Source organism: Syngnathus leptorhynchus, chromosome 13, assembly GCF_054491065.1.
Source record: "Syngnathus leptorhynchus isolate UIUO chromosome 13, UIUO_Slep, whole genome shotgun sequence".
NCBI classification, from domain to species: Eukaryota; Metazoa; Chordata; class Actinopteri; order Syngnathiformes; family Syngnathidae; genus Syngnathus; species Syngnathus leptorhynchus.
In genome coordinates, this window is record NC_141207.1 from 992,822 (window position 1) to 1,016,423 (window position 23,602).

Genomic DNA, 23,602 nt, shown 5'->3' on the forward strand with positions numbered 1-23,602 from the left:
TTAACATGCCAAAATGTCTGTGGCAAAAATAAAATGAGGTAAGGTGAAGGTTTCAACCCACTATCTCTACCAACTTTCATTGATGAAAGAAAAATACAATGTTGAAATCAATCAATTTATTGGAGCTTCCTACCTGTGAGAAGTTCTAATTAGTACTCAGGATCCCGCCTACCCCAAAATAACCATATATTGGGGGGATTTCAGAATGCATGCAGATTCAATGAAGACTCAAAATGGAATTATGGCTGCTTTGTGTTTTCTGTGCCATTTAAGTGGCTGCTGAGCAATCGAGAGTGCACAAAGTCTTCTCGGAGAAGCCCCCACGCATCTACAATATGAATGAAGATATTGCCAAAACTGGAATTTACGGCTATGAGTCAAAGATTACCCAGCGTGAGAGTCGGCCCGTCGACGGCCGCTTCTCAGCAGGCACGTCCAAGCGTGTGCGAGCAGGCCCTTCACGTAAGCGCCGTCACACCTTCTTCTTGCTGTCCCACCTTTCGTGTTAGCTTAAAGGCAAACACGGGAGCAGTCTGCGTTTGAATACCGCAACTTGATCGGGCAGAAATGTCACAATTCACAAATCCCTTTATTTCCAAGCTCGGTCTCTTTAAGATAACGGATCTGATCAAACATCTCAAACGGACCAGAAGGTAAGGCGGCAACTGTGTGATTGAGAACGCTTTGCGAAAGTTAAGAGAACTCACGACAAGCCTTGTAATCAAAAGAAAAATACTTGTGGACTTCTTTTTGTGTTGTTGTTTTTCTTTACAGCCCACTGAATGACCACAAATGCCATCCGAGTCTTGAAGACTTACTCCAGAATAAAGGTATCGTTTGAGGGGATGTGCTTTGATTTGTATTTCCTTGCCCACTTTTTTCTGTCCGTTTGTATTTTTCTTTGGCCACAGTGTACTTAGCAGCCTTCCACTCCTATCTGCAATCTGAGTTCAGTGATGAAAACATCGAGTTCTGGCTGACATGCGAGAACTTTCGGACAAATGCCTCCCAAGAGAACCTCCAGTGGAAAGCCAGAGGGATTTACCAGGAGTTCATCCAGCCTACAGCCTGTAAAGAGGTGCGTCGGTGACCCACATTGCAACGATGGAGGACGATACTTAATCCTCGTCCCTTTCAGATCAATGTGGACCAACACATTCGCGAAAAGATCAAGGAAACCTTGGACCGGCCCGGTCCAACATGCTTCGACGAGGCCCAGAAGCATGTTTACCTTCTCATGGAGAGAGACTCCTGCCCGAGATTCCTGCAGTCTGAGGTTTACCTCAGACTGAAGCAGAAATCCAAGACCAGGTGGTACATGTAGACTTGGACCAAAGAAAGCAAAATTGGGATTTTGTTGATTTGCTTTGTGAGCTGGTGAGAGAGAGAGAGAGAGAGAGAGAGAGAGAGAGGCAGAAGTCAGTCAATAGTAGGTTGTCTCCGCTAACTTGAAAAACCCCTCAAATGCGTTTTTCAGTCCAATGATGTTGGGAGACATTGCTGTATGTGCAGAATAAACAATAGAGCTGAACACCTGATGGAGCTAAATATGAAAGGAACCTGGCAAGTGAATAAATGTTAAGAGTAAGTGAAAGAAATGTCAATCTTGTCAAAAAGGCGTGGTCATTGTGCACATTATCATCATGACGGATTTGAAAGGATTCATCACATGATTCAGGCCAACATCCCCCAAAAAAGGCATTTCAACATGGGTGTGTAAACTTGATCCATCCACTCGACATGACGACAACATTTGACAGTTTTGAACCAACACTATATTTATCTTCCCAACTGACTAAGTGGAAGCATGCTGATGGGCATTAGTCAGTGGAGAAGAGTTTCCACAAGTCAGCCGGCAAGGATCTCCTGTTTTTAGCCCATCCCATGTCGGATGTGTCGTATAATTAGAAGCTGCGCGTGGAACAAAAGTGGAAAAAGGTAACCCCCCACAGTAAGCCTTCATCCTCCTCTGCTCTCCAAACGGCCTCATTCATCAAAATTGTGCCTTAAAAAGGAGTCGGGAGGCAGCTAATAATACCTCGGAGCCTTAAAACGACACCGCTGGAGTCATCGGACCACCTGATGCGGAACAGATCAGCTGGAATCCGCTGCCTTGTTAGGGGAATCATCTCATCGCACTCGGACGGGAGACAAATGCGAGTGCACGCTCGGGCCGTGACTGAAGCCTGTGTGTTTACAATTTCAAATCACATTTAAACTGGAATAAAAGAATTTGTTCACTCTCTCGATTGCCTTGGATTGCCTCACAAAAGAACATCCTTGATTGTGAATTGGCGTGCGTGCGGCCTTCGAGGGAAATTAATAGCGACGCTTTTTCTTACAAATTCAATATAGCGGGGGTTATTAGCAAGCTAACGCTAGTTACCCTAACCCTGTCAACACACTGACTGACAATACTGTGATGTTTGAAATAAACACACACAACGTCACAGCAATTTATATAACTCCGACCATTTTGACGAATGTGTCGGGTTGTTCCTGATAGATGGCAAAGGTCTCACGTCTCCCACATGACATTGCGCCATCTTCCTCACGCAATCTGTCTCTTTTCCTCGCCATCGCAGCGGTTACCATGGCAGCAAAAAGGAAGTGAGTTCCCTCAATGGTGCCTAATTGGGGAACTTCATCAGCGTCTCGCAAAATCGGCTTCACGCACAAGAACATCACATTTAAAGAGACAGGAATAAATTGGCGCTGCGCATGAAGGAATAACTTTTTAGTTTGGCGTGTCAGTTGTCCGTTGGTTACGCCTGAGTTCTTATCACCGTGTTTGGGCAAAAGGAGGGAGAGAGGCTGAGCTGAGCTGAGCTGTGGGCCAGATTTGGGAGCAGCCAGCCTGGGCAAAGGATGGATTTCACACGTTTTTCCATCTTCTGCTGCTGGAGGTTTTAATCACCACCCCAAATCTTTTCCATTGCGTTACCTGCTTTTCGCTCAAAAATCACGCGTGAGCCGTTGTCAGATACCTCCAAAATGACCACCGACCAGATGAATGCAAATACACGTCTTCCACTCTTATGTCAATCCAAACAAATTAAGCAAAACAAACAATGTTCTGTCCACACTACAGTTTGCCTTTTCATGATTAACTCGTCATGGTGTCATAGACGAACTTTCAAGGGTGTTGCTTAACATCGGTGTTGCATTCAAGTGTTCTTCTGTTTTGGGACTTCTCCTTTTCATTATAACCAATGGTCAGTTTTAGGCAAAAGGAGGTGAAAAGAACGCCTTAGAGAGGGATGTAACATGCCTTCGACGAGGAATAACAGCCAAACCCGGCGGCGGCGGCCCGCGAAGGTCACAATTTGCCTATCGCAGTCATCGTTTTGGTCATTTGCATCTATTGTACAGACTAAAAAGAGTGTCAACACAGTTTGGCCTGTCGGGAAAGGGATGGCAGAGGTAGAGGGGGAGAAAAGATAGATAAGAAAAGAACAAGAAGGCATACGGTGCAAGCGAGTCCAACATCAAGAGGAGGAAGCAACACAGTCAAGTGCGACTTGCTGTTCTTTGCCAGCCAGAAGGGGGAGGAGGAAGGGGCGCTTCCTCTTCAGGCTGGGCTGAGCTGCTGATGTATCCCAGAAGCCCCTGCCCACCCACAGCAGCAGGAGACCTCCATATAAAAAGCAGCCGGCTCAGGCTCGGGCAAGTGTTTCTCAGCCGCGGCATGACCCGGACCGGGAGCCGGAGAAGTTGGACTTAACAAAACAATGCCAAGCCTAATTGTCCAAGCACCTGCACAGCACCACTTCATCATGGACAGAGATGACAGGAAGCGCAACAAGAACATGTGAGTCAAACAAACAATCGTCACTTGACTTTAACCTCGTTGACTTTGTGTCCAGCGTCAGTCAGCGCGCGAGGAGATCTCGCGCTTGAAAATAAATCCCGATTTCCATTCTTACAACAACATGCCCGACATTCTTGGGCAGATTGACTTGAAATGAATTTGATTCCAGTCTTGATGTTGTTCTTCTATCCGCACAGCGGAAAGAACTTCATGTGCCGTCTCCAGTGCATGTTCTCTCACTCATCCGGTTCTGAGAGGTAAGGAGACTTATTGAGTGTTTTGCAGATTTCAGTTTGAAAATAGCTGGCCTGCTCTTTTCATTTCCATCTATGGTCCTATGGAAGGATTCAGGCCATGTTTGCTTTGGCACAGCGGGCTCAGCAACATGTCGCATCACCAACATGTCGGCGGCTCCGGTTCTTGATTTGCCCCCAAATTTGGGAGCGTGTGTTGTTTTTGAATCTGCTTGCGTAACAGAATTTGTCTTCTCTCTCTCAGCAGGCTGACTTTAGAAGATACCCAGCAATGGTCCCAATCTTTGGAACGCCTTCTGGATTCCAAATGTAAGTCGGGGAACATCGCCAGATTTTTGAGACAACGTGAAGCGAAATCTCATTTGGGGTCTGCTGTGTGTTTTTCATGGGCCCCCGCAGACGGATTAGCGGCGTTTCGCAACTTTTTGAAATCTGAATACAGCGATGAGAATATTGAGTTCTGGCTCACCTGCGAGGACTACAAGAAGATCAAGTCGTCATTCCGAATGGCGTCCAAAGCCAAGAAAATATATGAACAATTTATCAAAGCGGAATCTCCCAAAGAGGTAATTTCAAACGTACTTTGTATTTGAAATACAACTTTTGTGACACTGCCTCATCCACACTTGCTAACATGCGACGGCCACGCGCTTTCTACCTTATTCCAGATCAACATTGATTATCACACTCGAGAGCAGATCAAACGAAGCATCAAAAGTGCCACCGTGCACTGTTTCGATGATGCTCAGAAGATCGTTTACGGGCTGATGGAAAGAGACTCGTACCCGCGGTTCCTGCGCTCGGACATTTACAGAACTCTGCTGGAAAACCTTTCGGCCGACGCCACAAAGGGATGAAAGCCAGAGCGCGCCGACGGACATCCAACTCATGACTGGAAAGCTGGACCCTCTTCAGCCAGCAGGGAGGATTGGTTTTGTCGGATGGTCAATAAGACAAAAACGGAAAAGGCCAAGAAGTCGTCACCGGGCCTTCCGCTTTGGATTTCCACACTGAGCACTGTGCACCTGTCAAATGTGAAAGGACTCAAGAAAGCCCGCCACCACTCCTGAAGAAAATTCAACTGAGTCGTTGCGGCTTTTGGCAAACATAGAACCTCTGAATGACTGACACCTGCTCTGATCAATGAGCTGACAACACATACACACAACAGAGCGGACCTCAACAGCCCGTCTTTGCAGAGGTGTTCAGGAACTTCAATATGGTGATACTATGCTATCATCATTTTTCGAGTGTTTATTCATACATTCCTTGACAATGGGAGGTAGGGGAGGGCGTGGTTGCCATTGTTGCAATTCACTGAACATTACAGTGAAGGCATGAGGAGTGAAGAGAACATGAAGCTTCAAATTTGCCTCATGAACCAGTCTTTGTAGTCCTTTAAGTGATGCTGTCTGTTCTATATTGGAATGAAAGTACAGACTTGCCTGTTCCTAAAGCATTTGATGTCATCCAACAGTGCCATCTAAAGGAGTAAAAAAAAAAAACTGGCTCATGATGTAAATTGGAGGATTTATTTCCCCATCCCTACCAATTAAGGCTTAGACGTATTCTTCAAAAGACATACTCAAAAATAACTTACATGTGTCCTTATTTTGAGGTCCATCAAAATCTGCCCAGTTTGTCCTTTTGCACTTATGTAGTTTAGGTCAGACTATGCAATTGTTGCACGTCTCAATTTCTGTGACACTTTAACTGACTTTTAAGTGGCATCCGAATGACAGATTCATTTTCTTTTTTCTTTTTTTATGAGTGACTTTTCTCTACGCTGACGACCAGCCATAATAGAAGTCGACCGTTCCCTTTTGCAGCACAGAAATGTCAACGCTTGATTTCATGTATTGACGTTGCATGTTGCACTCTTAAAAATCGACACTCAGTTCAAAGCACCATGTTGAAACGCTTACAATTTAAAATGTCAAGTATTTTAGGTATAAGTTAAACATGATGTTATTTATTGTTAATTCACACAATAACGTAGCGCGTTGCTGTTGTTGAAGTGCTTTTTTTTATGTTAATGATTACAAGTAGATGAAATGATTAAATTATTTCAATTGCCATCTTCATCAAAACAAAGTCCATCGTGTTAAACCTTTTGTCTGTCTGCTATTATTTATTATTGCCATGGATGTGTGTGCCTTGCGACACTCCCGCAGCCCAGACAGGGCGAGGACACAATTGGAATTAGATGTGTCAATTAATGCCACCACTCGAAAAGAATTGCTGGGTGTGCCCATTCAGTGCATGTGTCACATGTTTAAAGCCATGTCATGTTGGATAGTTGCTAGCAAAACTTTATATTCCCTCTTTCTTATTGAGTCAAATTAATTTTTAACTGTGCAGAAAAAAACCCCAAGTAAAATAGTACAGTGAAGCATTGGAATACTCATAGTTGTCCATAAATGTCCATTATTACTGTGCCGGGACTGCAGCCTTGTCAGTAATCTGTGCGGCCACAGTTAGATCCCTCCAGCATTTGATTTGATATTCCAAAATATACATGTTCATTATTATCTAAGCCAATACACCGTGTATCGGTCAAGCCCCCTGAAGCGCCGGGACAGAAATAATCCTGCAGCCGTCCCTGGCTGGGAAAAGTATTTTTTGTTGCTCAGCCAACCGTGAATCATAATATTCAAATCCATGGTCTCTAATTGCTTGTTCTGTTCAGGTTGACACGCCGCTGGACATTTAGGCATGACTACACCCTGGAGCAGTCACCATGTAGAGACAGATGAGCATTGTCGGGACGGCAGAAGTCAGGCCGGGCTGTCCGCATGGGTCAAGTCAGGTGAAGGTTGCGCAAGCATTAGATTTCGTCACCATAGCAGAACGTTCTTAGATCATCAGTCAGCGGGCCGTCCGCAGCGACCTGGATCATCTCAAAGCAATGCAATTCATGCGTTCGAGTAACGATTCTCCCTGTCTGAGTGACATTTGGATGAGTGTCTTGCATGACGTTCTTGGAAGGTTACAAGCTTAGGGTAGATAAACCAGTCCTGCTACAATGTGTCTCACTCTTTTTGTCAGCCACTGTCGAGTGGGAACGGTTCCTAGTTGCTAATCTTTCGAAGACATTGGGCCTCTCTGGCTGCTTTGCAAAATCTGATCTTCCGTTTTCCTGTGTGGAGTCTGCCCCTGCTTGTGTGGCTTTTCTCCCGGCTTTAGGTTCAGGGTGAATACTGTACGACCCCCGATTCTGACGTGTGCAACTGTGCCAACACACACAATATCAATTGAGATTGAAGCTTTAGCTTTAGCTGCTGTGTCCATGAAAGGCCAAATAAAGTACACAGTGGACTCACCCGTTAACCTCGACACTGCCGAGCTTCTTGTCGATGCTCATGCGTGACTCATTTTGATAATTGATGACCATAAAAGGATGTTCACATTAAATGACACTGCCTATTTTGGGAGTTGAACCAAAACAGCGCGTGCTTAGTTATTTGGAGCACGCTTTACGAATGTCACAAAAGCGGTAATTGTCGTTAAAGTAGAGCGGTGGCAGCGGAATCCCATTGGTGTGCCAAAAATTGCAGAATCTGGTTTGGTGGAAACTGATGAGGAATTCACATAAAGCGCATCCGAGAGCTGCAGCACACAAGTGTCGGAACAACGAGGCCAATGTCCACATTTTGGCTCTGGAGGAAAAACATTTGATGTCAAAAGATGGAAATCGATGTCTCGATACCAAAATTCTGCAAAAGGAGACTTGAGGGCTCGTAGCTTCCACATTAGACAAAACGTAATCTGTAAGTTTTGCTACGTCAAATATGTTTTGAAACATTGATTCACTGTTTCTAATGTTTGTGCATCTGGTCAACTTTCAGTCACGGTTTTGGTTTGGAATGAATCTATTTCAAGATAGGAACAACAACAATGAGCGCAAGTGAACACAACGTCTACAGACAGTGCTGGGAATCTCCTTTTCGTCTGCGTCAGACTCCGAGCTTGTTCCTGAGTGGAAACTTGGCTCTGCTCAGCGTCCACTTGCAAACATACGAGCGCTGCACATCATAATAAACAGATGAAGTCAGCGCCGTGTTTTCGCTCTGCACGATCCCGACTGCTGCGACGCAACAGGTGGTGCAGACGCAGGGTGGTGCAGACGCAGGGGAGCGTCCACGGCGTGTCTTATCCTGACAATAACATTTTGTAATCTCTCCGGGATGTGATGTTGAACGTGTATTACATTTGACTGGAAATATTGGTACACTAGTTCAGAATAAGGTAACGATCGGGGCCGGCTCTACGCAGTGGCGTAAACAGATGTCCTGCCCCCTCAAATCAAACTTTTAGAAGTGAAAAATCCAGATTGAAACACACGTTAATCAGGCCCCTCTCTTCTCTCGTGTGTCCTCACACAACCTGCTGCTTCCGTAAACATCCAGTCACTGTGAGTATGCAAATGAGGCAAGAGGTTACAAGTTAGAGTCAGGGTGGTAGGAGTTGGAAGAAGCAGTAAAAACTCCACCAAACTCGTCGTAGCGACCCGTGATTTAACTCATGATTAACAACAACTCAAATAATAGTTCATATAACATTCACATATATGTTTGTGCAGTCAAATGGGGAATAGTCTGCTGTTTTTTTCCCCACTGGGAGCGTTTCTCAAGTCTTAAGCACATCTGTGCACTGCATCTAACAGACTGAGGACAAATGAGCGGCGTCTGCCGGACCCCTACGTGAAGCCCCGCCCTTCTGTAATGTTATGTTGTGGAAATTGGTTGTTGCTTGGTTGTTCAAATCTGGATGAAGGATATTTTATTTTACTTTTCATTCATTTATTTCATTTATTTTTCAGTCCGGGATTGCAACCTTATTGTTGTCAGGGGGTTTGCGTGCCTCAGTGATCCTAAGAGCTATACCAGCAGAAGCTTTGGTCTTCAGGTGGGACACCCAAGCTGGACAGGCCTGACAGAGTGCAATCCAATTCTCCAGGTTGAGATCTGGACACACAGCTAACAACTGCCGTGAAGAAAATAAGTGTTAAAAATGTGTAAAAAAAAAAGAGAGAACATGCCCCCTTCACATTTCTGACTGCCCCCTCTTATGTGCATTCCTAGAACCGGCCCTGGTAACAATGAATAATTTTTCATTTTAGTGTTTCATGTTTACATGTTTTATACACGCATGCATATTTTTATAAAAAAAAAAAAATTCCTATGAGCTGTTTTGACAGTTTTTCAGCAAACCGCAGTTGAATGTCACACACATCTACAAGATGAGCTAAAACTTCCACAAAGTTTGCAAAAAGCCCAATTCCTCTTTAGCTTTGGAAGCTATTTTACTTTTTTGGACTTCCTTGTGTGTATGTCTGCGTTGGCTGTGGGATATGGAATGTAACACCCCCCCCAAATAAGTTTCACATTTAAAAAAATGAAAGCCAAATGTTTTCCCTCAATTGTTGTCCAAAGACTAACAATTATTCCTCGCCTCTGTTTTGAATGCGGCGTGAGGATCTGACTTAATTATCATGATGGCAACACGTCAAACGTGAGTCATCATCCTGGTAGTCGCGCGACGTGTGATTTGTGAGATAGGATTCTTGCACACTGTGTTCAAAAAGACACAATGGAATAATTGGACGGTTGGGTCATGATCAAACATGAGGGCAACTCCTTGTTACACCTAGAGCATGCCGCCAATGGGAGTACACACACAGGGTGTGCCTATCGGTGTGTGTGAGAGAGAAAGAGAGAGAGAGAATAAAACAAATGTATTTTCGGGCAAACGGTGGAATGATAGTCCCTGTAAGTTTGGGATGCATTTCGCAATCACAACTGTCACTCCCTAGGAATACTGTCACAGGCCTTGCTTTGGGTGTGAGAGCCAATGGCATGCAAGACCTGTGCCGCCGGGCCCGCCTCCTCCTTGTCGGCTGCAGATCACCGCTGGAGGGAACTATAAAATTGGGCACTCGGCAGCAAGTCAAAGCAGAGGGAGACCAGACCAGATCCAAGCATGAAGGATTCTCACTGGAGCATAGCTTTCACCGACTGGAGCAAACCCATGGAGCCGTCCAAAGACAAAAAGGCCATTAAGTAAGTGACATCCACTTTATATTGTACATTTGACCTTTACTGCTATAAAACTTTCTTTTTTTTTTTTTTTTCCAGCGGCAGAAACTGGAAAAATAGAATAGGACTCCTCTTGAAGACAAACTCTGCCCAACCATTCTCGAATCTAATGAAGAACAAATCGCACAGGTATATTTATTCAAATCATATTTGCATTTGATAAGCAGCATACTGTATTTGCATCCTTTTTTTTTTTTTTTATTGATGTTATTTTGAATGTCAGTTGTAATGGACATATGCCATTTAGGCACATTTATGAGAATATGACCATAACTAAATCTTCTCTCTTTTCTCAGGCTGACAGCGGATGAAGTGAGCCAATGGGCGCAGTCACTTGACAAACTCCTGGATCATAAATGTAAGCATCATTCGAGCCACAATTACGCGAGGCGGTTTCAAAGGTCAGCCGCTGTGTGTGCTCAGACGGCTTTATTGCCGTCCGTCCTTTAAACGACGTCAGCTGATGTCAGCTTAGCTCAAACGGGCAGGCAGATGATATCTCTTGTGTTTGTTGGCCTCCCACAGATGGCAAGACGGCCTTTTTCATCTTTCTGAAAACCGAGTTCTGCGAGGAGAACATGGAGTTTTGGAACGCCTGCGAGGATCTGCGGATGCTCTCGTCACACCAAGAAGTGATGTCCAAAGCCAACAACATTTACGAGGAGTTTGTCAAAAACGAAGCTCCCAAAGAGGTAATGACCGCAACTGTCTTTTCTGCTCCACCAGCTTGGCAAAACAGACTCCAGAGTTTCATCGTGAGCCTTTCTCCTTCGAAACAGGTCAATCTGGACTTTTACACCAAAAACAAAATCATCCAGAGCCTCAACGAGCCGAACGTGGCCAGCTTTCTGGTGGCCCAGCGCAAAGTCTACAGCTTGATGGAGAACAACTCCTACCCGAGGTTCATCCACTCTGACCTCTACAAAGAACTCTTGACGACGGCGAGGAGAAGACGCTAACAGCTCTCAACTTTGTAAATGGACAGATGAATTTCTCAAACAAAGACCCCAATCCTGTTTCTGAGCAGCAATGTGGGAAACACAAGTGAAGCTGTTTTAGGCTTCTTTTATTGTTTTTCAACAAACTCATGTTATGACGTCCTAATGAAGCACAATGTGACAGACTGATGAGACTCATGTTATTTTATTTTCATGACTGATTCATTTCGAAATGATCGTTGCATGTTACACAGTATACGCCAATATTGTCATATGACTGAACTACTACTACTCCGTCCACTTGCAGCACTGCAAACAAGGGGTACCATTTAAATGACCTTCAAGTTATTTTTCACAATGAATTGCACCATCAGATGTGATTGTGATGTATATTATTTGTTAATGTAATACGTTTGGGACAGGAGGCCCAGTGTGTCATTAAAATGTATTTTTCAATGGACTTTGTTTCAATGGTGCACTCTTTCTGTTTATTTTTGGATTCAATTTTAAGAAAACAGGTCAATATTTTAGATACAGTTTGTGTGTGAATGCATAGACAGTTTATTTTTATTTTTTTAATGGCTCTGACATTATTTTCCCAGTAGCAAATGATAGCAGTGTCGCTACATTCCACCGAAACATTTTCCCTCTTTTGGTCAAATGTCCCCTCCAGCAGCGCAGTCATCAAACGAAAATAAAATGTTTATATTTCAAAACTCTGACTGATGGCAGACTGTCCCCCGAGCCTGTTGCGCAATTGCTGTTCAATGTGGAAGCCATGCCAGTGAACATCTGTCTTATTATTTCAACCACCTCTATAGGAATAGGTAACATCTTAGTGGTGAGGGAAAAAAATGATTTTCAGTTAGCGTCATTAATTTATTAACCGTCTTTGCTTTTACATGTCTAATGTTTACATTTTGTGCAGCGCTTTGTAGCTGCTTTTAAAGAAAGTTGTGTTGAGGTGAGCATGTCACGCACAGGCTGGGAATGATCTCAAACCGCAGGCGTTCCCTGCCACACGTTTCTCAGATGCATGGCCAAGTCAATGAAACAGATGTATTTGCATAAAGCAGAAAGCAGGGTGCTTCTTGTGTGTGACCTGCCAGAATTATCTGAATTATGAGTAGAGTGGCCTTTGTAAAGTGTTGCTATTGTCTAGCTTATACTTGTCTTGGTGGTTCACAGCATCTGCCATCTTTGACTATTACGTTCCATCTTCACCGTGTATCCAGAAAGATTTACTACATGTTCCACATCTTGCTATCTAACACCTTTCTTCAAAAAAAAATGAATTCAGTCTCTTTCTATCTCAAATTCTGAATAAAACTAGGAAATATATATACATAGGTATTCATGATTTATTTCAGATCTGTCCAGATACAGTTGATTGGATCTCGATCTGGTTCAATTGAGGACAGTCACTGTTTTGTTTGTTGTTTTTATTTTGGTTGTAGAAATTTTCCTGATGCCTGAGGTCACGCTGATGCGTAATTGCGCCTTCACAATGAATACATACATTGTTTGCTGTCAGCGCGGTTGACGTCAGACCGGACGGGCAGAAGCTTTTTATCTCTCGGAGGGCTTGTAGTAAAACCTGCAGGTTTTCATTTCTTACTTGAAAGTATCTTGACGACAGGCCAGCATATCTGAAGGAGTACTTAAGGTGTGCGTGCGTGCAGTTATGTAAACACTGGTGCCCAAAATAGGTTCGGCACACATTCTACTTTGCAGACGTGTCACAGACTCCAAACAGACGCACAATGTGCACGAGTTTTCCTTCTTCTGGTCGATGCGGGTGGAAAGGGGTGTTTGCGCTGCTGTGGGAGTCAACACTGTGCTGACCAGCCAATGAAAGCAGCATCTCTTTAAATTCAGCACAGAAGAGGCTTTAACATTGTGGAAGTAGAAATAAGGCCACTTAAGTGAACTGCCATATGATGCATGTACGCTTTGTAGAGAAATAGCAACCACGAGTCATGTTTAACAATGCTACTCACAAGAGACGCGCATGGATAGGATGACGTGCCACCGATGTTCGTAAATCAGCTTTAGCTACATTCTTTCCATCCACTGTTTATGTTTTATATTTCTGAACAATTGACGAGGACAAATGATGTCACTTTTGCCAATTTACAAATTAGCTCCGCTTGTCAGAAAACTGAAAAAGCATGCAGTGACTGTGCACATTCTCCTTTCATAACGCACCCTCATGTCGGGTATGCGCTTGGGGAGGATTGCGCAACACTAAACCATGGACGTTGGCTGGTAAATCTGGCTGCATGGATTTGAGTACTTTATCTCTTGCATGAACAAAAACAGAATGAATGACTGTTAATTCTTGATAGTCAAACCTACTTTTTAAATGTTATTGGGCTTCTATAAATTCTAGGTACCGTGAAATAGAGACAATAACAGAACTCTACACTTCACTTGTAGATATTTGTATTCCACATCGCAGATAACTGAATTGAAGTTATCTGTTAAGGACAAACATTTGACATGAAAATTAGGGATAAGAAGGCAAAATACACTAAAGTGAAGTGAATTAGGTATCCAGTCTTGATGTAAACAAATAAAGGCTTTCCATAAGGATGCATTTCATATAAATACCAGATGATAAGGGTGACTCGGAGCAAGAAAATTGTGATTGTTGTAATTCCTCTTCTTTACCAGTAGGAGGTAGTCAGGGGCCAGTTATATGTGACTTTCAAAAAATGTAGTTCTATCTATCTATCTATCTATCTATACAGACATAGATATCTATAGGGATGTTTATACACACTCCACAAACGCACACACTGAAGGAGACCTGCTGTCATGAACACACCAGTTTACAAACTTGACACTTTTATTATGAAAATAAGACAATTTGAGCATGTTTTCCTTCAATCATGCACGTCATCTGAAGAACACAAAAAGAGTGTCGTCTGCTACACTTGCAATGGATGCACACAAAGAGCAGGAAGGACGTGCTGCAGGACACACCACGGCCATGGACGTGAATCTGGCAGATGTGCACAATCTGGATGTGGCTCACGGGTAAAATCAGGACTGCTTATGTGTGTGTGCGTGCGTGAGTGTGTGTGGCTTCTCAAGTGTGACCATGATTATGATTACTTGGCCTCCTGGGCTTTTTTGGCACTCTGTTTCTCCTTTGCCTGGCGAAAGAGATAAAACAGAGACGTCAAGAAAACACAAGACTTTCTGTACTTGTTTATTTAGATCTACCCCATCTGGTTTGAGAAGCACATTTGGAAGCCTAAAAATAAAAAATGCAAGTCACCTCACCTTTTCCACCAAAGTGATTAACTGCTGGTGCTCAGCCAACGTCTTCAATAACTCCATAATGAAGGGAAGATAGTTGTGCTTCCGTCGAATGTTTTCAACCTGCGTCAATTAACACAATCCAAAAGAGAGGAAGTGGGTGACTTAAAAAAAAAAAAAAAAAACGACTGCAAGAATGATTCAAAAAAAAAAAGGACTGACCAACTGGGATTGGTAAACAGTAAACACACACTTGCATGGCAACATAAAAAAGCCAGCGTCAAGTGCAAAAGGACAGATGAAGAGACCACCGACCTTATATCTTTTAAGTTTCTGATTTTCTTCTTCGATAAGTAGGTGGTACTTTGCGATCTCCGACTGAATGGAGCTCAGAAATGTGCCGCTCTGGTCCGTGTCCATCGGCTCATCCTAGAAACGAGCCCCGACAAAGACTGAGGTGAAGGCCTTTCCGTCACTTGTCTTCTTATCAAAATGAAATGAAATCGCTCATCTGCGTATTTCAGGAAACACCTCGTTGTGCTACTGGCAGTATGGGGGATTGCGTAAACTAAGTAAGCAAAGGTTACAGGGCAACAGAAAGTGAGCAACAATCTTGTTCAAGATGTATTAGTGGAGTTGTTTCTTAGTGTGCCGCCTTATTTTGTAACGCAGCGTGCCTGATTCTTGTTGCAATTGGTTGTCTCGGGTGTTTGTTGCTATGTGACGCAAAAGGATTGAAAGTGAACCAACGTCCACTGAAGCGGAAAAAGAGGATCTCAAATAGGGTGAAATGTTCCCGTCTGGAGCTCTTCTGCTCTTTCTCACCTCAGTCAGCTGAGTCTGAAGCTCGGCGATCTTCCGCTCGTATATCATTTTCCGGTCGGACACGATGGCCATTAGATTGAAACGAATTTCTCCTTCGCTGTACCTGAGGGGAATGTGATTATGTCACGTAGAGGCAAAAGGTAAAATTATACACGAAATATCAATGAAGAAAACAACAATGCCGATTACGTATGTAGAATTACAATTATGAGAGTAAAGTTTTGTCTGTTTGAGCGTACGTGACAATTTATTTTTTTTTCTGTGTGCTTTTGGTGGAGATACTCACTTTTGTATTCTTTTCTCAATGACCGGACGGACAGCGCTGATCCAGTCATCCTGGTTACAGGCACCTGGTGAAAAACAAAAGAATTTCATTGTTTGGCCTCTTGGATTTTTTGGGTTCTGGATGCATGGTGTGATCTTTTTTATCTTCATATAATGCCGCGATGAAGATGTGGCTTTGTTGCGTGCTTACCGAGGTCAATTGGTCCTTCTCGAAGTCCATCCAGCTCGTAAAGTCGACCGTTTACGGGAACGTAACTCACAAAGTGAAAGGCGTCTTCATCCTTAGCGGATGACTTTGCATCAAACTCAAACATTTGCTGCCTGTAAATTGCAATCGAGACTCACAATTAAGATGGACACCAATCATTTAAATTGAGCTGGTACATGATACAAATTAAAATTCTGCCTTTTTTTTTTTCGGGTCAAGTCAATCAAAAATAATCTTCCAGACTGGGGTTACCTGGCAAAGCCGTTGTGAACTTGTCGGATAACTTCCGAGTTGCTCAGAGCCAAACCTTTCATCTGTGGACCAAAACAGGACATCCACATTTAATTTGAAAAGTACTGTTCCAAGAGTAGATATAAGAAAACAATTGTGAAAAGGCAAATATGAAGAAACATACTGCAGCATCAAAGCTTTGTGAAAACTCTCTGAACTCGGTTAGCGTGTCTCCAAGCAGCATGTCGGGATGGGAGCAGTTGAGCAGAACGCTGACGATGGCCTGGGTGGCGCAAGCGTTGTTGATGACCTGAAATCAGCAACGGACTACGGAAATGCTCTTCCCATTTGCGATAGGGCATAAAGACAGGCCAAGTAGTATAAATGCAGTTTTCTAAATGATGATGAAGTCAAACCTATGCGCACATGTTTCTACTTGTGGCTCTAATAACTGGTTTGGCCACCTTTAGTTGGTGATCCAACTTTTGCATAGCTGTCAAGGAACTCGGCCCACTCTTCTTTTCAGAATTGCCTTAACTCAGTCACACTGGAGGATTTGCAAGTGTGAGCTTCCTGTCATATGGCAATGTTCAACCACTACATTAAATGTGCACTGCAGGTTTTGGTAATCCAGTTTTTTTTGCAAATAAATTGTTCCAATCATCAACAGTTATTACAGAGCATGAAAAATGAAGTAAGGTGGTTGATTATCTTTGTTACGTTTTGCTCTTGAATAGACTAACATAAAACGAGATCACTGGCAACAGGAAGGTAGAGGTCAGGACTACTCCATACAGATGCCACACCTGTTTGGCAAAGAAGATGTGGTCGAGTCTTGAATCCTGTACAATGGATCCTGCTGGCTCTTCACCAGCTTGCCACTTGAAGAGGAAGATTAATCCATGGACAGGCCTGCAAGAGAGCTTGTAAATGAAAATGCATATCCTTGTAAGCACCATGATTTGACATACTTCAAGTTGTCAAAGTTCTCTGGATCCATACTCCATATCTCTTCGACTTGTGCACCTTTGCAACCTGAAATGACACAAAGCCGCGGGATGTCATGATTAGAATGTTGAAAATTCTAACAGATTTGAAAAGTAGAGTCGTTCAAAACCAAGGCATGATTTTTACGCGCCCTAGTTTTTGAACGCTGAGTAATGCTAACCAATTAGCTCATGTGTTTATTGTTGCGCAAAAAACGTGAACGATTCATGCAAAAATGTGCTACATGCCCAGCATGAGACTTCTCCGCTATTGAGTGGGGCTTTCTTTCATTTAGCGTGCGCAGTCGTTTTGCAAACGCACAGCTCATTGATCACTTCCCTTTAGCTGTGCAGCAAGCTACAAGAGTTAGCCTGATAAATCAGCAGCAGTGCATTCGCATTGTAGTCACTTGAAATCACTCACCGAAGCCCTTGATCAGCTCCGTGAACACCCCGGGGTCACTCTCCATGAGACACCACTCACCCGCACTTCCAGCCATCACGAACAATGTTGTCAATGCGCTCGAGATACAGGGTACATTTACCGCATGCAAAGACGGCGCTAGCTTGTTCCAAGGCTGCTTCTTTCAGTAGTCGAGCTAATGTCAGTGCTGCCTGCACTCGGGATGGAGACCGTGACCGGGCAATGTGTACGAAAACTGGGTGCGCTTGTTTTGTTGCACGGCGTACACACACGCGGGAGGTGGCGGCAATTTAAGAGAAATCAATTAAAAACCAAATACAGTTCCCCAAATGCATTGGCAACAATTTAGTAAATACCAGGACTCCACACAGTCATTTAATTTTTTCAAGAATGTTTGAGGTGCATAAAATATACTTAGCGGATGGGAGAGGCATTGTTTTATTTTTATTGTTCAGAGATGATCTCCTGAAACAATTTACACCACGTATGGAAATAAAACTTTGATAAATAAGACAACAGTCTTCAGCAATATACAGGTGGGAGCGTACAATTTAGTAAACATGTATAAATACATAATTGAAAGACATCCAAAGAACGGTTAGTCATTGTGCGGCTTCAAAGCGTCCACTCCCCGAGCCTTCCGAGTTGCGATCGTGGCACGGAGCACACTGATTGATCAGGGGCACCAACTTGCCCTGCTGATGGAGCTGTTTGGTATCCGAGCCGCCGCCGATGCAGTTACCGTTAATGAAGACTCTCGGCACCTGAATGCAAACATTTTGTGTTTGTCATATTGCATGACTAAGGTGCGAAAATGTATTTTTTAATACAAACATCAATTCAAAACACAAATCTCAGAAGCCTCGTAGGATTCTCACCGTTCTGGCGCCGGTCATCTGAGCTAAGGCCTCTTGTAGTCTCCTCCCATCGTCGTGTTCATCAAGTTCGATGACTTTGTAAGTGGCACCTATTTCGTTGAACACATTTTTGGCCATCTTGCAGTACGGACATGTGGTCTTGGAAAATATCACAACACAGTTCTGGGACACCAATTCCTGAAAGGTTTCAAAATACATGATGTTTTTGTCATAGACCAATAAAAAGTAATCTTTTATGTCAGGCGTATCACTGGCCTGCCATCCCAGGCATGTTCACAATATAAAAATTGACACCCAAGACTCACTGTTCAAGTCAATTTGCATTTAAAACAGTTCTAATTGTGAGCCTAACATCATCAAACATGTCATAATTTCATTGTATTTGCATTTTCATTGCTTTTGTTTGGATTGGAACAAGACATAATCAACTATACCTTTGTAATTATACATATGAATTCAGGGCTCTACTTACATGAACAAATTTTACACATGCTGCACTGGTTGATCTTCCCGTTGTGGAGGATGCAAAATTCCCCATTCTGAAACAAGATGAAATGCACTTACTCAAGAATCCACAACGTTGACGACAATGCCTATCATAGAAAGCGCTTCTCATGACCTTGAAAATGGCACTACATCGCAAGAACTGGTCAAAGTAAGGATGAAGTAATAGTACAGAGTTGCCGGTGTTAGCTTCTGCAGATCCATGACTGGTGCTTCTGCAGCTCACGGGTTTGGAAGCTGCGTTGTTGCACTCGTTTTCATGTGGTAACCAACTGATTTGCACAGGCGTGATGCGTGTGGTTAATCCTGGATTAGAAACCAAATTGGCTAATGTAGTAAACACCTTCAAAACTGGCCACTTGGCCAGTGTCTCACGATGGGGCACAGTCCCACTCTGCAGAGGAGCTAATCTTTGCAAAATGGAATGATCGCCACTGTTTTACTCATTCCCTAGTATCCATTGAGGTAAAATGCTGTGTGTCTATTGATTTTTTTGAGATAGCAAATGACTGCATTGTGCACATAATGACCTTCGACAACGGTTCCACACCACTCGAGAAAAACATCCAGCTCGGGAAAACATCGACAACAACAAAACAAATAATAATAATAATAATTTAATAACCACCGGATATATTATGCAGTCAATCTAAGAGGATACTCGTAACACTATTGCAACTAATGATTGTCATGTCACGTTTGTTTACTACGTCCTTGTTGACTTGACGCTTACCTTACATCAACACCGGAAGTGGTAGCACAACCGTCGTCGCAGATAACTGACGTCACACATGTGATGGTGACGCGAGGCGTGTCGAATGCATTTGTTTGTTCTTTTTCTTATCTTTTGTGATGGAGAAGGATACACATTTTTTTGTTCCTTTTCTTGTTTATATATATATACATATATATATTTGAGTGATTTGAACTGACTAGAATGCGAATGCACTGCTGCTGATTTATGAGGCTAAGTCTTGTAGCTTGCTGCACAGCTAAAGGGAAGTGATCAATGAGCTGTGCGTTTGCAAATATATATATATATATATATATATGCAATTATTGAATGAATAATTATTGAATGAATAATTTGGGTTCACCGCAATGTTGACAAAGAAGCATAAAGTAAAGTCAACATAAAGGAGCATTGTGTTTTGATTGGCAATAGTCCTGTGGTTGACTGAGCAGAAGTATTGTTTTGTGCTGTAACTGAGTTTATTGACTCAACTCTTCACAGCCCAACATTTTGCAGCTAATAAACTGATTTGGATCTTGTGTGACTGCAGCCCTGCTGGGGCTGTGCTCCTTGACAACAAAGATCACTGAGTGAAGATTGCAGCATCTTCAAGCAAAACGCGAGCAGCAGCGCAGACATTTCAAATGTTCACTCTTGTTTGGTTTGTTGTTTTGAAATGAATCGCCAACTCCCACATGCTGAGTCAGCTTTAGTTTCTGAGCATCTCACTTGATAGATTGGACGCGGTGGCTTGGGTCGGCCAAGCAAGCCTGTGCTGTCGGCGCTTACATTTGTTTCAGGGAAGGTTAGGACAATGTGTCGAGTTAGTTTCTCCTTCCTGCTGTCACCACCAATTGCTGCTTTGGCTAGAGGGACTTGTGGGGGGGGGGGGGCGCAGGTGCCACAAACTGGATTGGTGGCACGTCAGGTTAACTTTGAGACGTGCGCATGCACGTGCGCGCTTGTCGCCGTGACGGTTTGGGGTCGGCCTTCTTTGAATTCAGGGTGCACGCTAGCCAGCATGTGTTTTCCTTGATAGGAGAAGCGGATGGCACTTGTTTCAGAGGCTCAAGGTGTCAAAGGACATTTCATGGCTCCTTGAGCACAGTAATCCTTGAGATCTTGATACAGGGCGGCAAATAAAATGGCCTGGAGGAAAAGGCTGAAACGCTTTGTAGACTCCACTTCCACGGATCTGTGTTAATAGTATGGTGGCCAATGAATAAGGGCAACCGCACTGTGATAGATGGAGGTGTCTCGAATGGCTAAATAGTACTTTTGTTTTTTAATCACGCGTGGGTCCTGGCACCTCATTCATTAAAAAGGGAAGTCACACAATGGACATGGTGAAAGACCTCACTTGGGCATCATTTCAGTTTTTAAATTTTCACATTAATGAATATTTTTTATCATGTCTCTGAATTAGCTAATAGCATGAATTTGACCATGACATTTTATTCGTCGGTATGTGCTGAAGTCTTATAACGCACTAACCCTAACAATGAGTAAAGCAAATTGAATTTAAAACAATTTGAAAATAAAATTGACCTAAGACGGGACCCTCCAACATTGTGTTTCGAGTTGAAGTGTCTCGACCTTTGAGAAGGCCAACTGAATTTCTCCACTTAGTTTCCCTTCAACAGTAGTCAAATTGTGACGGTGTGCTATTTCCGTTTTATACACAAGAGGGCACAGTTGCTTCGTCGTGCTATTTCCTATTAAAGCTGCAGCCACAGCATATCAGAAATAACAATAACAACACTAAAAACAATAAAAAAATAGAATAATAATAATGATAATAAGACCACCTGCGACCCCCATGAGGTCAAGCTTTGTCAGAAAATGGATGGATGGATGGATGGATGGATGGATGGATGGATGGATGGATGGATGGATGGATGGATGGATGGATGGATGGATGGATGGATGGATGGATGGATGGATGGATGGATGGATGGATGGTGGAAGGATGGACAGACAGACAGACAGAGGGATGGATGATAATAATAATGTGTAAGTCAGTTATCTCCAGTGTATTAGTTGTACTTGTTTTTTACACACTGCTTTCATTAAATTCGGCAATCAAATGTGCCAGTCAGTCTGAAATTGCCTTTAGAAAAGAAAAAAAAACATGGCTTGAGCAGCTGTGCCCGATGGCGCCTTTATCGCTAATAATCCTCAGCCCCCAGCGCTGTGGGCGGCGGTAGATAAGTAAAGTGTTGCCCTGCTGGCTGTGCAAGTTGGCCATCCATCTTGTAACTCTTCTCTCTTTCCCTTGTATTTTCTTTCAAATCTTTTCCCCCGGTGTCGTTTTTATCAGCTGCCTTTGGAGGCCCCAGAGCAAACTGCCAGTGTTCAATGGGATTTTTTTTTTTTAACTACAGCAAGAACCTGTGCTACAATAAACATTTTATCAGCGGGCCAATAATCTGTTTGAGATAGCGCGGAGGCAGACAAGAAGTGGTTGGTTGAGGACGCAGTGAGAGTTACTTTGTTTTTGGACCAAAGTCAGATAGTGATCTTAGAATATTGATCCCGGAGAGATATATGCACTCTTAATTGTAACGATTGGTTGTGTACATAACTGGAACCTGGCTCCAAAGTTATTTCGCTACGTTTTAATGAAGATATCCAATGTCACTCTTATTTGTTGTTATTTTGTACAGTCATGAAGTAATATACTTAGCGTGTTGTTGTTTGGTTGTCATTTCCTTTCTCATGTGAGTTTGCAAAGGCAGCTGGGACAATATGAACTCTGGGTTCAAATAATAAGCACACACTCCCAAACCTGCAGTTGGAGCGTCACCGATAAGGCATCCAAATCCAAATAATTGTGCATGTTCTTTTCTTTCTTCCATCCTTCTATATTTGTACACCGGCGGGGTGTGTTTGCATTCGTGCATTTACCGCGTAGCCCCAACTGTGTCATCACTTGCCATCCTCCAGTGCTGCCTCTCCGTCATTAATATTGTTTCTCTCGCTGCATAACTCAAGGGATCAATCACCGGTTGCCACGGAAACAAAATCAGCCATGCAGGTAGTGTATCGTGCGTCGCTACGGCTTTTGCCTGCGCAAACCCCGCACACCGCTTCAAATACCGCAAAAGATATTCAGTGCGAGCCATCCTCTTGAAATGCTGCAACCTGCCACACTGTTGCACGGTTCATTTGGACCTGTGCATCAGGGGTGCATTTTCATTCCACCAATGCTTCATATTTCTCGACAGTCTCACTGGAATCCCCCGTGTGGTAAATTCATTTGACTGGATCTGATTTGGAAAGGTCACCTTTGACAGCACAAGACTAAGCAGGAAGTCATAGGAAAGATGTGTCAACTTCTAATACGGGACTGCTTTGTGGCGTTGAAGCTCAGGGCCACCAGGACTCTTCCTTAAGAATGAAACCAACGAGGAGAACGCGTCAAGCCAGTGCTCTGGCGTTCCTCTGTGGAAAGAGAAGAACACTGCGGGTGTTATGCGTATCATTTGGAGGGGGAGAAAGAAACGTGTTCCATTCGGGACGTAACAATAAATTGTGAACCGCAACCAATGGTTTTCTATGGCTGCTGTTCCAGCTGACGGAGCTTTTCCCCTTTCCCGTGCGATTGGCTTTATTCGCTCTGCAGGATGGCAATGGTGGACTGTAGCTAATGTTGTACAACCTTGTGAGGGAACCCTTTCTTTGCATGACAATGAGAGAACGAGGCGGCTGCCAGAGACGGACAGCCTCAAATTCACAAGCTCTCGCACGCATTAAATAAACAGAGCACGCAAATCCGAGAAGATGAATCAGGGGGGAAAATAGTGGCGTGCTGCGACAGATGAAAACAGCAATATTGACGAACCGAATAGTCATCTGACTTGATTGGAGGAAATAAAAGCGGCCAAGCATCTTGCCGAGGCTTCATTAAAGTATGATTAGGAAGATTAGCCTGCCTGTTAAAATATGAGCAGAACATCTGGCCTCTATGTGGGCCGCTTGTGTTCACCTCACTTTCTGTTTTGGCAACATTTCAGCATTTAGATTGGAGTGAAACTTACCAAAGGTCCTGCAGCAATACAAGATAATAACAAGTGCAAAGTTGGAGCAGATAAACTCGAATTCGAGTCTTTGTGACATTACGGTTGTTAAAGCACGAGTGGCTGCCGGCTGTCTCGCTC

At 43.4% G+C, this 23,602-nt stretch overlaps 5 protein-coding genes across 10 annotated transcripts; 3 read left to right on the top strand and 2 right to left on the bottom strand.

Moving 5' to 3' along the window:
* Positions 1 to 509: 509 nt before the first annotated feature.
* Positions 510 to 2,143, top strand: LOC147046785 (regulator of G protein signaling 21-like). 2 transcript variants are annotated; one of them, XR_015067978.1, is made up of 5 exons: positions 510 to 653; positions 775 to 830; positions 912 to 1,078; positions 1,139 to 1,938; positions 2,015 to 2,118. XR_015067978.1 is itself a non-coding variant. In XM_085928172.1 (4 exons), the coding sequence occupies exons 1-4, from the start codon at positions 568 to 570 to the stop codon at positions 1,322 to 1,324; spliced, it is 495 nt and encodes a 164-aa protein (XP_085784298.1). In that variant the 5' UTR covers positions 510 to 567; the 3' UTR covers positions 1,325 to 2,143. The 2 variants fall into 2 exon arrangements, 1 of the variants encoding a protein (XP_085784298.1); XM_085928172.1 differs by having other exon boundaries at positions 1,139 to 2,143.
* A 1,588-nt stretch (positions 2,144 to 3,731) lies between these two features.
* LOC147046786 (regulator of G protein signaling 21-like) lies at positions 3,732 to 5,226 on the top strand. The gene is made up of 5 exons (XM_085927650.1): positions 3,732 to 3,811; positions 4,009 to 4,068; positions 4,310 to 4,374; positions 4,465 to 4,631; positions 4,734 to 5,226. The coding sequence occupies exons 1-5, from the start codon at positions 3,732 to 3,734 to the stop codon at positions 4,920 to 4,922; spliced, it is 561 nt and encodes a 186-aa protein (XP_085783776.1). The 3' UTR covers positions 4,923 to 5,226.
* Positions 5,227 to 9,995: 4,769 nt separating this feature from the next.
* Positions 9,996 to 11,561, top strand: LOC147046787 (regulator of G protein signaling 8-like). The gene is made up of 5 exons (XM_085927649.1): positions 9,996 to 10,127; positions 10,203 to 10,292; positions 10,460 to 10,521; positions 10,689 to 10,855; positions 10,943 to 11,561. The coding sequence occupies exons 1-5, from the start codon at positions 10,048 to 10,050 to the stop codon at positions 11,120 to 11,122; spliced, it is 579 nt and encodes a 192-aa protein (XP_085783775.1). The 5' UTR covers positions 9,996 to 10,047; the 3' UTR covers positions 11,123 to 11,561.
* A 2,356-nt stretch (positions 11,562 to 13,917) lies between these two features.
* uchl5 (ubiquitin carboxyl-terminal hydrolase L5) lies at positions 13,918 to 17,576 on the bottom strand. The gene is made up of 11 exons (XM_085927914.1): positions 17,328 to 17,576; positions 16,889 to 16,952; positions 16,724 to 16,829; positions 16,102 to 16,227; positions 15,939 to 16,000; positions 15,669 to 15,799; positions 15,480 to 15,543; positions 15,194 to 15,296; positions 14,684 to 14,797; positions 14,393 to 14,491; positions 13,918 to 14,262 (listed from the first exon to the last, which is right to left on the bottom strand). The coding sequence occupies exons 1-11, from the start codon at positions 17,401 to 17,403 to the stop codon at positions 14,218 to 14,220; spliced, it is 990 nt and encodes a 329-aa protein (XP_085784040.1). The 5' UTR covers positions 17,404 to 17,576; the 3' UTR covers positions 13,918 to 14,217.
* Positions 17,577 to 17,755: 179 nt separating this feature from the next.
* Positions 17,756 to 19,530, bottom strand: glrx2 (glutaredoxin 2). 5 transcript variants are annotated; one of them, XM_085928249.1, is made up of 4 exons: positions 19,443 to 19,530; positions 18,678 to 18,744; positions 18,206 to 18,382; positions 17,756 to 18,091 (listed from the first exon to the last, which is right to left on the bottom strand). In XM_085928249.1, the coding sequence occupies exons 2-4, from the start codon at positions 18,741 to 18,743 to the stop codon at positions 17,930 to 17,932; spliced, it is 405 nt and encodes a 134-aa protein (XP_085784375.1). In that variant the 5' UTR covers position 18,744; positions 19,443 to 19,530; the 3' UTR covers positions 17,756 to 17,929. The 5 variants fall into 5 exon arrangements, with proteins under 5 accessions (XP_085784375.1, XP_085784373.1, XP_085784376.1 ...); XM_085928247.1 differs by lacking the exon at positions 19,443 to 19,530 and adding an exon at positions 19,240 to 19,436; XM_085928250.1 differs by lacking the exon at positions 19,443 to 19,530 and adding an exon at positions 19,338 to 19,431.
* Between the last annotated feature and the right edge of the window lie 4,072 nt (positions 19,531 to 23,602).